Source organism: Danio rerio, chromosome 4 (genome assembly GCF_049306965.1).
Source record: "Danio rerio strain Tuebingen ecotype United States chromosome 4, GRCz12tu, whole genome shotgun sequence".
NCBI lineage: Eukaryota > Metazoa > Chordata > Actinopteri > Cypriniformes > Danionidae > Danio > Danio rerio.
The window spans coordinates 10670619-10686834 of NC_133179.1; the positions used below are offsets into that span (position 1 = coordinate 10670619).

The 16216-nt window shown below is 36.8% G+C and overlaps 1 protein-coding gene across 26 annotated transcripts in view; it reads left to right on the forward strand.

Annotated features, from left to right (window-relative positions):
* flncb (filamin C, gamma b (actin binding protein 280)) overlaps positions 1-16216 on the forward strand; it is a 65571-nt gene that overhangs the window by 39472 nt on the left and 9883 nt on the right. For 9 of the 26 annotated variants that reach the window (XR_012401918.1, XR_012401921.1, XR_012401922.1 and 6 more), the window contains 24 exons: positions 253-376; positions 468-628; positions 713-803; positions 891-1060; positions 1642-1759; positions 1836-2098; positions 3519-4116; positions 4195-4368; positions 5203-5365; positions 5438-5598; positions 5847-6014; positions 6117-6240; positions 7123-7279; positions 8493-8704; positions 8979-9226; positions 9705-9797; positions 10159-10258; positions 11098-11238; positions 11841-11969; positions 12046-12219; positions 13618-13779; positions 14442-14645; positions 15785-15937; positions 16024-16146. Coding sequence is in view for 12 of the 26 variants with exons in the window: in XM_021475222.3 (XP_021330897.1) it covers positions 253-376; positions 468-628; positions 713-803; positions 891-1060; positions 1642-1759; positions 1836-2098; positions 3519-4116; positions 4195-4368; positions 5203-5365; positions 5438-5598; positions 5847-6014; positions 6117-6240; positions 7123-7279; positions 8493-8682; positions 8800-8823; positions 8979-9226; positions 9705-9797; positions 10159-10258; positions 11098-11238; positions 11841-11969; positions 12046-12219; positions 13618-13779; positions 14442-14645; positions 15785-15937; positions 16024-16146 (4213 nt within the window). In the remaining 14 variants the exon portion in view is untranslated. Of the gene's footprint in view, positions 1-252; positions 377-467; positions 629-712; positions 804-890; positions 1061-1641; positions 1760-1835; positions 2099-3518; positions 4117-4194; positions 4369-5202; positions 5366-5437; positions 5599-5846; positions 6015-6116; positions 6241-7122; positions 7280-8492; positions 8705-8799; positions 8824-8978; positions 9227-9704; positions 9798-10158; positions 10259-11097; positions 11239-11840; positions 11970-12045; positions 12220-13617; positions 13780-14441; positions 14646-15784; positions 15938-16023; positions 16147-16216 lie in introns of all 26 variants that reach the window. The other 17 variants (XM_021475222.3, XM_021475228.3, XM_021475223.3 and 14 more) reach the window with 3 other exon arrangements.

Genomic DNA, 16216 nt, shown 5'->3' on the forward strand with positions numbered 1-16216 from the left:
CGGCTGATGACATTTTTATGATGCTGTTGGTCAAGAACGTTCATAAATTGGATCTGCAGCAAGCTTAGCCTTTCAATGAAAGTTCATGACCACATTTTTCCAGTGTTAGATTTCACACTTTGCCTTTGCGTGACCATGTTAGATCATAGGTTCCATATTGGATCATAAGCTTTACTAGAATCACTGTCCTCCATAAGATTTCAGTTACTACTTTTACAATATATTTATAAATATATAATTGACATATCTCAGGTGACCATTGGAGAAGGCAGTCACCCTGAGAATGTGAAGGTTCATGGACCAGGAGTAGAAAAGACTGGCTTAAAGGCCAACGAACCCACATACTTCACAGTGGACTGCAGTGAGGCTGGACAGGGTCAGAACCAACATCATTGATATCATTATTCTAATCTGCATTTTACATTTATTTAGTGATCATTACTTATTTGTCTTTTCCGATTCCATAGGAGATGTAAGCATTGGGATTAAGTGCGCTCCTGGTGTGGTGGGACCTGCGGAAGCAGATATTGATTTTGACATCATTAAAAATGACAATGACACATTCACAGTGAAGTATACACCCCCTGGTGCTGGACGCTACACAATCATGGTGCTATTTGCAGATCAAGTAAGGCTCAGTCAATAATGTGATATGACTCATAAGCAATCTAAAATCTGAAATCTAAAATCTACTTTTTCAATTTACCAACAGGAAATTCCCATCAGCCCCTTCCGTATCAAAGTTGATCCATCTCATGATGCTAATAAGGTCAAAGCAGAGGGTCCTGGCCTCAACAAGACAGGTCTGTTTTATAGACAATGACTGAAAGTTTGCAAAATAATAGGTGAGGATATCTAATCTCATCATAATTTATATGTCTATATCACAGGTGTGGAAGTGGGCAAGCCAACCCACTTTACAATCTACACTAAAGGAGCAGGCAAGGCCACACCTGAGGTTCACTTCACTGCATCTGGTAGAGGAGATGCTGTCAGTGACTTTGAGATCATCGATAACCATGACTATTCTTTCACTGTGCGCTACACTGCATTACAGCAGGTGAGACATTCTGGCACCAGGTTATAGTTCATATAAATGGACACTAAAGCCTGATTAATTCTTCTGCATTAAGTAATCACTGTACATTATGGCACATACCTTGCACATAGCTGACACCAATTAGAGCAATTATAGTTCAATGTTCTTTGGTGTTTCTATGTACCACTGTGTCAAGTTTATTTGCTAATGTTTTGGGTTTACGCTAGAAATGCATGCAATGCTAATGTAGAAGTTGCTTAAACTCACACTTACACAGAAAAGAAAAAGTGTCAAACGTTTAACAGTGTTAATCATAAAGTAAACCCACAAAAAAGTTCTTTGCTCCCATGGCTCTCAGCTCAGACTACACTCATCACTGCTACTGAGCCGACTATTCACAGATCTTAAGTTCTGCACCATTGTGATATGTATTTATGCATTATTTGAGAGGTGCACGTCAGGGTCTGCGTCAGGGAACGGTGAAGGATATGCAAATGCTACCCTACTGAGTGCACTCAATGCAGAAGTATAAATTGGCCTTAAGAAGTCATATGATCTTGCAATATTATAAATTCCATATTTTGTTTTTCTGTGTGGTTCAGGGGAACATGACTATATCTGTGTGCCATGGTGGTGACCCCATTCCCAAAAGCCCATTTACCATCTCCGTTGCTCCTCCTTTAGACCTCAACAAGGTCAAAGTCCATGGACTCAACAATAGTAAGTCAAATCTTCAGAGTATTTATGTGCAGAATATTTCTAGATGTGTGATTATATGTGAATGGTTTGTGTTTAGAAGTGGATGTCGGGAAGGATGAGGAGTTTACTGTTAATACACGTGGTGCGGGAGGTCAAGGAAAGGTGGACGTCAAGATTACCTCACCCTCTCGTCGGCCAATCCCGTGCAAGGTGGAATCTGGCGCGTCCAATGAGGTGCACACTGTTAAGTACATTCCTCCAGAGGAGGGGCCCTACAAAGTGGACATCAGCTATGATGGAAACCCTGTGCCAGGAAGCCCTTTCACAGTGGAGGGGGTGATGCCTCCAGATCCCTCAAAGGTAGGAGAATGTGATTCATTTGTTTAATCGGTATGATCTTGCTGTAATTTTTGTGATTACTGCAAATCCTTTTTATTGGAAAATGTGTGTTCTCATCTGGAGTTTTTAATGTTCTATTAGTGAAGGGAGACTCAGTTCTTGATTTTGGTTTGGCATTGATCATTCATTGATTATTTTTTTATACTTCAGGATAAAAATGGGACAGTTAAACTCTATGTATGATTGGAAACATGGGATAGATTTAAACAGTTAGCTGTGGAATTGGACTGTATAGTGCATTCTTAACATCACAAATCAGAAACAACTTGAGAGAGTTTATGAACCACTAACCAGAACATTAAAACTCAAACCAGATTTGGTAAAGCAATATTTCTTAATCCTGTTTGTTGTAGTTTATTCCAGGAAACTGGGTTTCAGAGCCAATTCAATTTCGTTTCGTTTTATTTTATTTTACATGCAGTTTTTTTTGTATGTATGCCTTTTGTGTGAAAGGCTGAATTGTTACAGTGTTTTTCTTTCCGTGAGCCAGATGCTCCAGTTTGTATACCAGTGGTGTCAGTGAAGACGCCTAAAATAAACACAAAGGGCCATTTAGCCAGTGTAGGAAATTATTACAGGACAGTTGGCATTTAATTAATCTGTCACAAAGAGGTCAGCTCAAGTGTAGAGTGCCAAACAAGGTACTTCATCTACATGTGGAATGACTGCTCAATTCCCTGTCACCAGGTTGAAGTTGCATCGATGCTCATTAGATACTTTGTATGTTAAAGACACAGATTCAGATATCTGAACATAAATGGATGCAAATGATGAAGGCTGTTCAATTTTGAAAAATGGTGGGCTGGTGAAGCATGCTGGACTGTTTAATTATTGACAATTTTATGCCCACCCAGAGTGGCCATTACATTAAGGGTGTGCATTAATGTTTAATATTCCAGAGCTCAGCCATCATTTCACTTACCCCATGTACCAAGTGTATAATTTTATTATATTAAAGTATTATTTGTACAGGTTCTTTTTCACATTGAAGATTTTACATTTCTGAATATTTAAAAGGATAATGCACCCAAAAACGATGTCATTAATTACTCTAATGCCATTCTAAACCCCTGAGAACTTCTTCTTCTGAGATTAATCTTTCGAACAAAAATATTAGAGATGTTAAATGTTAAACATGTTTTCGATGATGTCCGATAATTCTTTGACTTTTTATAGACAACAAGGGTCACAAAATTTTCAAAGCCCATTTGAACATTTTACAACCCCCTCTCTCTCTGGAGGGTCAGAGAGCTCTCACATTTCCTCTTTATGTTGTGAAGGCCTCAGAATTTATAATGGAACTATAATGATGAGTAAGTAATGACAAAAGTATCTCCCTAAAGATTTTTTGGTAACAGTTTTTTCTTCTTTTCACTTCCAGGTACGGGCTTATGGGCCTGGTTTGAAGGGAGGCATTGTGGGTAAGCCGGCTCCATTTGCCATCGACACCAAAGGTGCTGGCACAGGTGGTCTCGGTCTGACTGTGGAAGGCCCATGCGAAGCCAAAATCGAGTGCCAGGACAATGGAGATGGATCTTGCTCTGTGTCTTATCTGCCAACCGAACCTGGAGAGTATTCCATCAACATCCTGTTTGCTGATGCTCATATCCCAGGTTCCCCATTTAAAGCTATGGTGCAGTCCGTCTTTGACCCAAGCAAGGTCACAGCTAGTGGACCAGGTCTGGAGAGAGGAAAGGTTAATGAAGCGGGATCATTCACAGTCGATTGCTCTAAAGCCGGCGAGGCAGAGTTGACCATCGAGATTATTTCAGATTCAGGAGCGCAGGCGGAGGTTCATGTCCAGAACAACAGCGACGGGACATATTCGATCACCTACATCCCTCCTTTCCACGGAATGTACACTATCACAATTAAATATGGAGGACATGCAGTGCCAAAGTTCCCTGCAAGGGTTCAGGTAGATCCCGCTCTTGACACCAGTGGGATCAAGGTCTACGGACCAGGAGTGGAGCCCAGAGGTAATATTAGATTTGTTTATGTGTGTATTTAGCATCACTGTGTTTAGCAATGTGCTATAAAATGGTATGTTTTTACAGGGGTGCTCCGAGAAGTTACTACACACTTCATTGTTGACACTCGGGTTCACAACAAAATGGGTGGAAACCACATCAAAGTTCGTATTGTTAACCCTTCAGGTGCCAACACTGATGCGTATGTCACTGACAAAGCAGACGGCACTTACAGAGTGGAGTATACTGCCTATGAGGACGGTAAGATTTCCAGTGAATAAATCAATTAAATTAAATTAAATTAAATTAAATTAAATTAAATTAAATTAAATTAAATTAAATTAAATTAAATTACATTACATTACATTACATTACATTACATTACATTACATTCAATTCAATTCAATTCAATTCAATTCAATTCATTTCATTACAATTCAATTCAATTCAATTCAATTAAAAAGTCCAACTGTTTGCATTGCCATTCAGGATAATTAGTTTAATTACAAAAAAAAGTGAAATGTCAGGCCATAGTCAAACTCTGAATGTTGGTTTGTTGTTTCATAACTGAAGCTTATATGGCTTTCATAAAGTCTGTTATGCTGAAGCTGGTCCACCCTAGTCTTCAATAATTTAACAGGCCATGTTGACATTTCTTCTGAATTGAACCTCCCTTTCCTCCCTGAGAACTTTGGGACACACACACAAACACACACACACACACACACGCACACAAAGCTGTCTGGTATTCTAAGGACGACTTCTGTATTGATTATTCTGTGAGAAGATGTTGCGAGTTGGGAATTCGTTCATTGTATTTTGTACTGAGACTGTTGATGTCTTTTTTTCCATGATGCCTTGATAAAATTCCATCAAAATAATTGATTGAGAAAATATAAAATTCCTTTTTAAAAGTTCACACTGTCTGTTCCTGACAAAAAGGCTGTTCTTAAATAGGATTAGATGCAGTACTTATACACACTTTTCAAATCAGCCAATCAGAGTTGAGTTGAGCTTGCCAGAATGAGAAACCACATCCCAGCTTCATATTTATCTTGCAGATCAAAGATTGTTGCAATTGATGTTTTTGTGCAGGTGTGCACCTGATAGAGGTACTATATGATGACGTACCTGTCCCAAAGAGCCCATTTAGGGTGGCGGTGGCCGAAGGTTGTGATCCCAGTCGTGTTCGTGCCTATGGTCCCGGTCTGGAAGAAGGTCTGGTCAACAAGCCAAACCGCTTCACTGTGGAGACCAGGTACATATACAAACATCTACTGTTGAAAATGAACACGTAGAAGTGTATTTATTTTCAATGTCTATATTTCAGAGGAGCTGGCACGGGTGGTCTTGGGTTGGCCATTGAGGGTCCATCAGAAGCTAAGATGTCTTGTAAAGATAACAAAGATGGCAGCTGCAGTGTGGAATATATTCCTTTCACTCCAGGAGAATATGACGTCAACATTACTTTCGGAGGTCTGCCTATCCCAGGTATGATGCAATTTCCTTCTGTCTAATTCATTTCACGGTTTGCTTCTGAGTGATCTCAGTGCCCTAAGTATGTATTGACAACACATTTCAGCATTTTGAGAGTATGAGAGTGCTGCTGAAGACATTTAGAAGACATGATCATTTAATTTAGCAGTTGAATACTTACATACTTACAATACTTAGTTGAACATACCTGATTTATTGTTTTATAAAGAAAAACTAACCGTATGATTTCTGTGGGTATTTAGGTAGTCCATTTAGGGTGCCTGTAAGGGAGCTGGTGGACCCCAGTAAGGTCAAATGCACTGGTCCTGGTCTGGGCAGTGGAGTAAGAGCCCATGTCCCACAAACCTTCACTGTGGACTGCAGCAAGGCTGGACTCGCCCCACTGGAGGTTCTGCTGTATGGACCTACAGGTAAACAAAACATACTGGAATAGATTCATCAAGAGTGTTTTACAGTCGACTGGACAAGATGACAAACATGCAGAGAGACTAATTGTGTTGTTATTATTTTAGGGATGACAGAGCCGGTGAATATCACAGACAACGGCGATGGCACACATACAGTGGTCTACACTCCTGCTAAAGATGGACCTTACACTGTGTGTGTCAAGTATGCAGACCAAGAAGTGCCACGAAGGTGAGCGGACTGCTTTAATGTATTAATCAAGTATTAATATTAATGCAGCACATAGACTGTGTGGTCAGACCAAAATGTCAATGCTGACTTTTTAACAAAAAGAGCACTTCAAGATCAAGGATGTATGTTTTTAGGATTATGAATCAAATTTGATTGTTGTGAATAATTGCTGAAACTATCATGATGTAGGGTATTATCACGATATTGGCCTAAGTTGCGAAGAAGGTTACTAAAATAATTAGCATATTGCTTCATGTTTATACATGTTTAGGACAGACAAATGCATCAACCAAACTGAAAAGCAAAAGAGTTATAAAGTACAATAGGTCACACTTTATAATCAAGTATCATTAGTAAATGTTAGTTAATGGAAACGGCAGATTTATTACAGTTGCTATGCTAATAATAGTTAAAAATACAACCCAAATATATTAGTTTTTAAGTCGTATTTAATAAAACAATCATGACTATTATTTTAACATATTATTAGGCATGAACTAAGAAATTCATGTCATCTAAGATTAAAAAAAGCTTTTGTAGTTTTTATTGTGAGTAAAATAAATTTTTTATTTTGAATAAAAAATTTGGAGGCTTATTGCAATGTGTTAACTTACAATAGCCCTATAAATAGTCAGAATTTTCCTACAACATTTCAGCATCTATTTGGCCAGATTAACATGTAAATATAAAAAAAATATATAAGCTAAAATAGTAGTTAAGTCACCAAGCATTTGACACTATAAACACGACTGCAATTACAATGTGAATATTTTTAAATGATAAATTATTCGCTGTATATTTAAGTGCCCACAATATCAGCATTGTGATTGTTCATCTCGATTATTGAATATTGGCATATGTCTATATGTGTTCCCTTTTCAGTCCATTCAAAATCAAGGTGTTACCTGCTCATGATGCCAGTAAAGTTCGTGCCAGCGGTCCCGGTCTGAATGCTTCAGGTGTTCCCGCAAGTCTACCAGTGGAGTTCACTATTGATGCGCGTGATGCAGGAGAAGGTCTTCTCACTGTACAGATATTGGTGAGCTACACTGGCACTCAATCAGGCTTTTTCTTTGTCATGTTTTAAGACACAGGTGATCACATGTGCTTTAACGGCCAATGTCCCCCCTCCGCTTTACTCTGCCCTGACCTCTGACCCCTTTCCCTGCTGTCGCTGTAGGGTCCGGATGGGTGCAGGCAGGAGGCCTCTGTGTTTGTGGAGGACTGGGGTAGGAGGGTGTGGGAGAACCACATTGTAAAGGGCACCATCCCCTTCCATATTCTTAGGAGAGGATGTGTAAGGCGGCCCCTTCTTTCGGCCTCCTCTGATTGTTATAACTCACCATGTCTGGCGTCCCATCCCATCAGCCTTGGGCCTATTCCCTTGCAACCGTACCCCCTACCCCAGTTCCCTCGCTCCTTTGGCTGCTTTTCTCCTTCAGTTATTTAATAGTTTGCCCTAGTTGTTCCCTAGTTCCATATTAGTTTTCTAATAATGATTTGTTCTTTAGTTACTCCTTGGTGTGACAGATTATCCTAAGCATCTGTGTATTGTATTATCTATCTATCTATCTATCTATCTATCTATCTATCTATCTATCTATCTATCTATCTATCTATCTATCTATCTATCTATCTATCTATCTATCTATCTATCTGTCTATCTGTCTGTCTGTCTGTCTGTCTGTCTGTCTGTCTGTCTGTCTGTCTGTCTGTCTGTCTGTCTGTCTATGAATGACAAAGCCAAGAAAGCTCTTGGGAATGTCATTCATGAGGGTAATCTACATATATTATAATAATTATTATTATTTTAATAATCATACTACTTTTCATTTTAAAAAGGAAGGGAGAAAACTTCACTCAAACCAAAATGTATTGTCCCAAACTGCACATGAATCTAAAAACGTCCTCGTCGTGCACAAAAGTGTAATTTTTTTTCAGATGTGAGAGTGAACGTTTCTCCCAGGCAGCCATATTTGATCATTCTGTGCCTGTTGAGGGTGACCTGACACCCTTAATACTGCCCTCTAGTGGTCTCTGTGGACTGACCTGTCATTAGATTTAGGCTACAACCCTACATGTGGTTTTCCACTACATGACTAACAGTCAGAGATGCTTGCTACGCATTCTTTATGACGAATATTGTCTTGTTGGATATTGACTACAATTAGGATCTTATGTATATGCGGGATTACCAGATACACACGCATCCATTTGTGTAAATACACTTTAACAGCTCATTTATTTTGCAGGACCCAGAAGGAAAGCCAAAGAAAGCCAACATTAGGGATAACAGAGATGGAACATACACTGTGTCTTATGTTCCTGATATGACGGGGCGGTATACAATTACAATCAAATATGGCGGAGATGAAATCCCATACTCTCCCTACCGCATCCATGCGCTGCCCAGTGGAGATGCCAGCAAATGCCTTGTGACAGGTCAGTTGCAGACATTTAATGTGTGTTACATGTACCTGTGATTTGCTACTTTGTTACTATCTAATCTCAACATGTTATATATCATGACTTCTAATAATTCTTTGTGTTAATTCCTAGTGTCTATTGGGGGACATGGACTGGGTGAGTTTTTGTGAAAATCTCCTTTTTAGAGTTTAAATACTTTTTTGTCAGTGGGATGAATGGTAAAAAGAGTCTCCTATGTAGGGAAATACTGTAATATTTTCATTATAATTGTGTCTCTTTCTGATTTGATGTCATTGTTGTACCATGAGCAGGCTCTGGACTCGGACCTACCATTCAAATTGGCGAGGAGACTGTTATCACTGTGGACGCAAAGGCTGCTGGGAAGGGGAAGGTCACTTGCAAAGTGTCAACTCCAGATGGAGCGGAGCTGGATGTGGATGTGGTGGAGAATGCAGATGGGACATTTGATATCTACTATACTGCTCCAGAACCTGGGAAATACGTTATAACCATCCGCTTCGGAGGAGAGCACATTCCCAACAGTCCCTTCCATGTGGTGGTGAGCATCTTCTGTTGCAATGCATTATGCATAGTCATTTTTGGGTAGTGTTTATAACATAAGTAAACTATTTTTTTTTTGTTTGCTTATGTATTGATACTAATGTTTATTTATTTAGCTGATCATTTTATTTTTTTTTAAACATACATGTATCCGAACGTCATGTCTTTAAAAGTATTTACCCTATTAAAAGTTTGGATTTAGAGTTTACCCTAAAGATGTAAAGTTTTCTCTAAAGCTTTCACACAGTGATGTATAATTTGTATAGTTTGTTAACCAAGATGAAATCAAAATATGGATACCAGTGCATGGTGTGTTATTTCAAAAAATCCCTAATATAAACCTTTATTTTACCTCATTGATTGAGAATGGATTTAACTTAGCAATTCAATTCCCGTTCAGTGGGTCGGATTGAATTAGCTGCATGTGAACGTGTGTAGTGTTCAATCCCTAAACATGTGACCACCTCCTTCTCCAGGCTTCTGATACCATCCCTATAATCGAGGAACCGTGTGATAAACTACAGTTACAGCAGCCCTACGCCCCCTACCAGGGCTACTCCCCTCACTGGGTACACAGCACCCGTAGTCATCAGATAATATCCTCAGCATTTATCATTACAACTCTTCATTTCATCCATCATCCATCTTTGCTTCATGAGCTTTGCTGCTGATGTCTCATTTTAACAAGTTATTAAATGGCTAGTTGGCTGATCGTGCATTTGTAGTTTTAATGAAATGGCTCCCATAGCAGAGATGTAGTTTTGCTCTGCTTTACTGTGCTTTCTAGCTGCTGCTTTTATCAATTTATTTACGCTTTTGCAGCTCAACCAGTCTGTTGTTTGTGCTGTTAGCTCTTAACCTTTTGCATGGACTTATATCATCCTGCTGTACTTAGTTAGCAGTGCAGTAATGTTAAACTATTTTTTTTAGGCCACGGAAGAACCAGTTACTGCTGTGGACATCATAGAGCCAGTGCTTCGCCCGTTCAATTTGGTCATTCCATTTACTGTGCAAAAGGGGGAGATTACAGGTATTACTATTTCTTAAACATCAAAATCGATTATAATGAAAAAGATAATGATTTCTTAGGCATAGAAATACCTTCACCCATTGTAAAAGAGAAGTACTCTACAGTAGCATACTACTAAAACGATTACTTTATATACAAATATTATACTTTAAAAGAAAATTCTTAGGTATGAGCTGAATACAGTATTTTCTGATTGTTTATTGTTATTTACAAAAGCATATTTTAATTTAAGCATAAGTAAACCTTTCAGTTAAATGATACTATTTGCACTTTTTTAAATGTGTACTTAAAAACATGGCAGTGCACACTTTTTAAGAACATTTGCGTAACCTTTTGTTTTATGAAATATTTAAATTGAATTGTATGGCATACTGTTGAAGTCGGAATTATTAACCCAATTATTTACCCAATTTAATTATTTACCCAATTTCTGTTTAACTGAGAGAATATTTCAGATTCAGCTTAAAGTGACATTTAAAGGCTTAACTAGGTTAATTAGGTTAACTTGGCAGGTTAGGGTAATTAGGCAAGTTATTGTATAACGATGATTTGGAAAAAATGTGGCTTTAAGGGCCTAATAATTTTGTCCTTAAAATGGCTTTTATAAAATTAAAAACTGCTTTTATCCTAGCCGAAATAAAACAAATAAAACTTTCTCTAGAAAAAAATATTATTCGACATACTGTGAAAATTTATTGCACTGTTAAACAGCTCTTGGAAAATATTTAAATAAGGAAAAAAAAATCAAAGAGGGGCTAACAGTTCGAACTATGTACGTCTGTATTTCATTCTTTATTAAAATATTTTGTGTGTGTGTGTGTGTGTGTGTATTTTTCCAGGTGAGGTACATATGCCCTCTGGTAAAACCGCCAGTCCTCACATCACTGATAACAAGGATGGGACAGTGACTGTCAAATACGCCCCTACCGAAAAGGGCCTGCATGAGATGGACATCAAATATGATGGAAATCACATACCAGGTGCACTATGCAGAATAATACTGTGTAAAAAAAAAACACTGGTTATGAATGCAATTTTAGTCTTTAGATGCCAATATTGAATGTTGAATTGAATGTATAACTTGTCTTCTCTTTGTAATTTATTAAAAGTTATTGAAATTACTATAACATAGCGCTTTTGTCAGTAAATCTGAACAGACATTTACTGCTCCAAAAATCTGAAAACTTTATAATTATTATGTAAATTATAACTTGGATGAAATTATGTTAATTACCATTCAAGAAATGATACAACACATCATAACCTTGTTTATAAGACATTATGCATGCATTATAATACATTAGGAATAATCTTATAAATACAGACTTTACAGAAAGTATTGTGAAACATTCAGTTTAATGATTAAAAGATAAACTTTTAAAGACTATTCCATAATTACTTGCTCTCTTTAGATCCCAATATTGAATGTTAAATTGAATACATAAACTGTCTTTTCTTTGTGATTATTCAAAAATATTAAAATTTAAAACTTTTTATTTTAAACTTTCAGTTAAATGATTAAAAAATACACTTTTAATAACTATTCCACAAATTCTGGCTCTCTTTTATTATTTCCCTACAGGAAGCCCACTGCAGTTCTATGTGGATGCCATTAACAGCGGGCATGTGAATGCATACGGCCCTGGTCTGAGTCACGGGATGGTCAACAAATCCGCTACATTCACAATCGTCACTAAGGATGCTGGAGAAGGTAATGCCCACAGCAAACCTACAATCCCCCCATTCACATTGCATTAGTTTCACATTGCACTCTCATCTTCTCCCAGGTGGTCTGTCATTGGCAGTGGAAGGACCCTCCAAGGCAGAGATCAGCTGTAAGGATAATAAAGATGGCACCTGCACTGTATCCTACCTGCCAACGGCCCCGGGAGACTACAACATAATCGTCAAATTTGATGACAAGCACATCGCTGGAAGCCCCTTTACAGCCAAGATCACAGGTTTGTGTGTGCCCATATTTGGGTATGAGTAAGAGAGCAGGAGGATGAACAAGAGAGGGCAAAGTTATGTCTCTCCATAATGTCTGTGAATCACTAAATTAGCTGGCATGTGTGTTTATGTGTGTGCGCGTGCATTCACACCGGGAGAATTTAACCACATCTGTAAAGTGCTTCTAAAAGTAGGAGGCCCTTTCAGAGAGTTTTAAGAAACAGGAAGCAGCTGTTTCCCCCCTCCTTTAGTCTCACTCTCACTTTGCCCCTCAAAAAACGGTTCTAGTCTGCGGAAATAGGGTTGCACCCACAGAGCAAATGCTTATTTTAATAATTATATCATATTTGTTAATTATAATAATTATAAAAGAACTATTTTTACGTTTTGGCTAGGTTTACATGTTTGAATAAACTCACAAAGATTGCATTTGTTTGATCAGGATTATAGTCTTGATAATGTTGTGAAATGTTATCATAATTTGAATTATAAACAAATATTGTAAAACAAAAATGCTGTAGAATATTATCTCAATTTTAATAAAATTAAATAAATACATAATCAAACAAATAATCGAATGAATAACTAAATAAATAACTGATCAAATAAATAAATTAATTAACTAATAAATAAATAAAAATAATCATAATAATTAATATTAATCTTTATTGTCAATGACTAGTTTAATGCATCCTTGGGGAATATTAATAAAAAAATAAATAAATAAAATAAATAAAAATAAATAAACAAATAAATTCATAATTATTATCATAATATTTCATAATAATCTTTATTGTCAGTGATCAATTTATTGCGTGAATATAAATTTTTCAAAAATAAATAAATAAATAATCTAATGAATAATTAAATAAATAATCAATCAAATAAATAAATTATAAATTACAAATAAATAAATAAATAAATAAATAAATAAATAAATAAATAAATAAATAAATAAATAAATAAAAATGGTCATAATAATTAATAATATTCTTTATTGTCAATGACCAGTTTAATGCATTCTTGGTATATATTAGCTTTTCAAAATTAAATAAGTAAATAAACAAATACATTAAAAAATAATTATAATAAAACATTAAATAGATTTTTTTGTTAATATTTGTTGCCATTGTGTTGTTTAAAAAAATTATGAACCTCTTTTAGTGCATTATTTAAAGTTTGAGAACATACTATCTTTATTGTCAATTAGGTGTATTGGCATTTTCTGCAAATAAATGCTCGAAGTGGCAATATTTTCATTTGAAATGTAGAGGGAACAGTAGTTTAAAGAATAATATTTTACTCATACCTAAAAATTGCACTAACATAGAAATTAATTGTTGTATGTTAAAAAAGACATATTGATTATGGATCTTCATGTTATTATTATTTTATTGTTATTGATAAAGGTGATGACTCCATGAGGACTTCTCAGCTGAACGTTGGCACAGCCACAGACGTGTCTCTGAAGATCACGGAGACAGACCTGAGCTCTCTGTCTGCGACCATCAGAGCCCCATCTGGCAACGAGGAACCCTGCCTGCTGAAGAGACTGCCAAACCGACACATCGGTAATCACTCAACAGACCTGCCAGCACCTGCATGCTCACAACTGAGCTGATAGAGCAACTTGTAAATAGGCCAGATCATATTATTGGCCAACACATACAGAGACCAAGTCCGTGTGAACCAGAAGTTGCTGAAACGGAACTGAAACAGAATATTGAGTAGGGGGTGGGGCTTTTTGCACATAATACCCTCGTAGCATACAAACAGTAAGCAGAAGCAAATTTCCAGACTTTGAATGAAGATGACCATAACAAATATGTTATTTTCAGTGGATTAACTTGCACAGATTGATTCTTAACCTAAAGAATAGCAAAATAAACATTGAACATTTTGATTTAGGACAGACTTTAAAGATGCAATGAAATTCTAACATATTTCCATTGAAGTTCAGGCAGGACTTGTTGATGGTCCATGGAAACACATAATAAAGAAAGAAGAGACAAAAAGAAATGTCCTTTGACACTAAAAGTTTTCTATGAGCTGTAATGCTTGCCTTAAAACCTGATTTGAGACTCTTTTTGCAATTTCAAAGGGAATCGACTATCAGCCCAACAAAGGCTTCTGATGTGAAGCCAAACCCCGAGGCCTGTCTTTTTTGTTAGATATGACATTCCCATAAAATATTCTGAAGAAAGAGCTCAGTCCTATTTCTCTTTGCCATCAGGAATATCATTTACTCCTAAAGAGGTGGGCGAGCATGTGGTGAGCGTGAAGAAGAACGGGAAACACGTGACCAACAGCCCGTTCAAGATCATGGTAGGCCAGTCGGAGATCGGAGATGCCAGTAAGGTGAAGGTGTCTGGAAAAGGTCTGATTGAAGGACACACTTTTGAAGTGGCTGAGTTCATTGTGGACACCAGAAGTGCAGGTAAATGGTATTCTTTAGGACGTGTTGAGTTTATCTTCAGTTTATTTATTTCACAACAAGAGACAATGTATATTAAATAACGTCCACTAGAACATCAATAATGCATGTCGTCTCAACGGATGATTCCGTTTTTAAGCAAATAAGTAGTTCAAGCTGAATAGTCAAATACATAGCCTTTTGCAAGTGTGCATGAACACAAGCCAAATAAACTACAGTGGTCTTCTTCATACCCTACTCATTCACAAAGCCGGACACATACTGTAGGTACAAAATAAAAAAACTAATTTATAAAACATTTTACACCACTATTATCAAAATTATCTCTTGATCAATTCACAAATGATGTTGTTAATTATTGTAATAATTTGATAATATCATTGAAAATGTATTATATACATATAACTTGATAGCTGTACTATCCACCCTACTCACATCTTAACTTGTCTTAAATCTTAAGATTTTGATGATAATTTATTATTGCAAACCTTTTGTAAAGCTCCGTTGGAACTATAATTATTATGTAAAGCATTATACAAATACACTTGGATTCAATTACTTGAGAGATAATCTTAGAAGGTCTGAAAGGAAAAACAAAATCACTAACTGCCTAGTCTTTAAAAGTGCACCAGCTGATCATTGGAGATTAATTGCATTGAATTTTTATTTGACAGATTTTAGACAAGCTGTACAAAAATACAAGTATCCCATACATTTTGAAATAAAACCGTTGATGATAAAAACACAATAAAGCCTTGGGCTTGTTTCCATTGTGGTCCACACTGTTAAAAAAACAAAGTATGCCTGCAAAATACAGTTGATGCATAAAACAAACAGTACCGTAACATTTTAAAACAGTAACAAAATTATTCACAAATTCATTTATTCATTCATTTTCTTTTCGGCTTAAAAAGATCACATACCCACCAAGATCAAAATCCTAAACAAGCCCCCAGTTATTTTTTACAGCTGAGAAAGGAAATAGTAGGCATGTTGAAACAGACTTTTCTCTGATGAGATGAGATACTACCACCAGAAGTAAAAAATGAACTACATTAAGGGATTTATGGTGATTGGATTCACCAATCTCTGCGTTTGCACACTTAATCATACAATCCATTCGGCTCTGGCTTAAACCTTAGGATATGGCGGTCTTGGTTTGTCCATCGAGGGGCCAAGCAAGGTTGACATCAATTGTTCGGATGTAGACGATGGAACATGCAAAGTGACCTACTGCCCCACTGAACCTGGAACTTACATCATCAACATTAAATTCGCAGACCAACATGTGCCAGGTATAAGAACAATACTCTATGAGTCTCCTTAGGATGCGTCTATGTGAAGTGGGCGACTCTTTTAAACTCTACATGCTGTTCCACAGGTAGTCCATTCACAGTGAAGGTTCTGGGGGAGGGAAGAATGAAGGAAAGTATTACCAGGAAAAGGCAAGCGCCGTCTATCGCCACAGTGGGCAGCACTTGTGACCTCAATCTCAAGATTCCAGGTGAGACTTAAGGCCTATGTAAACAATGTAAAGCAATGAACTTAATGATTAATATATAGAAAAATGATTT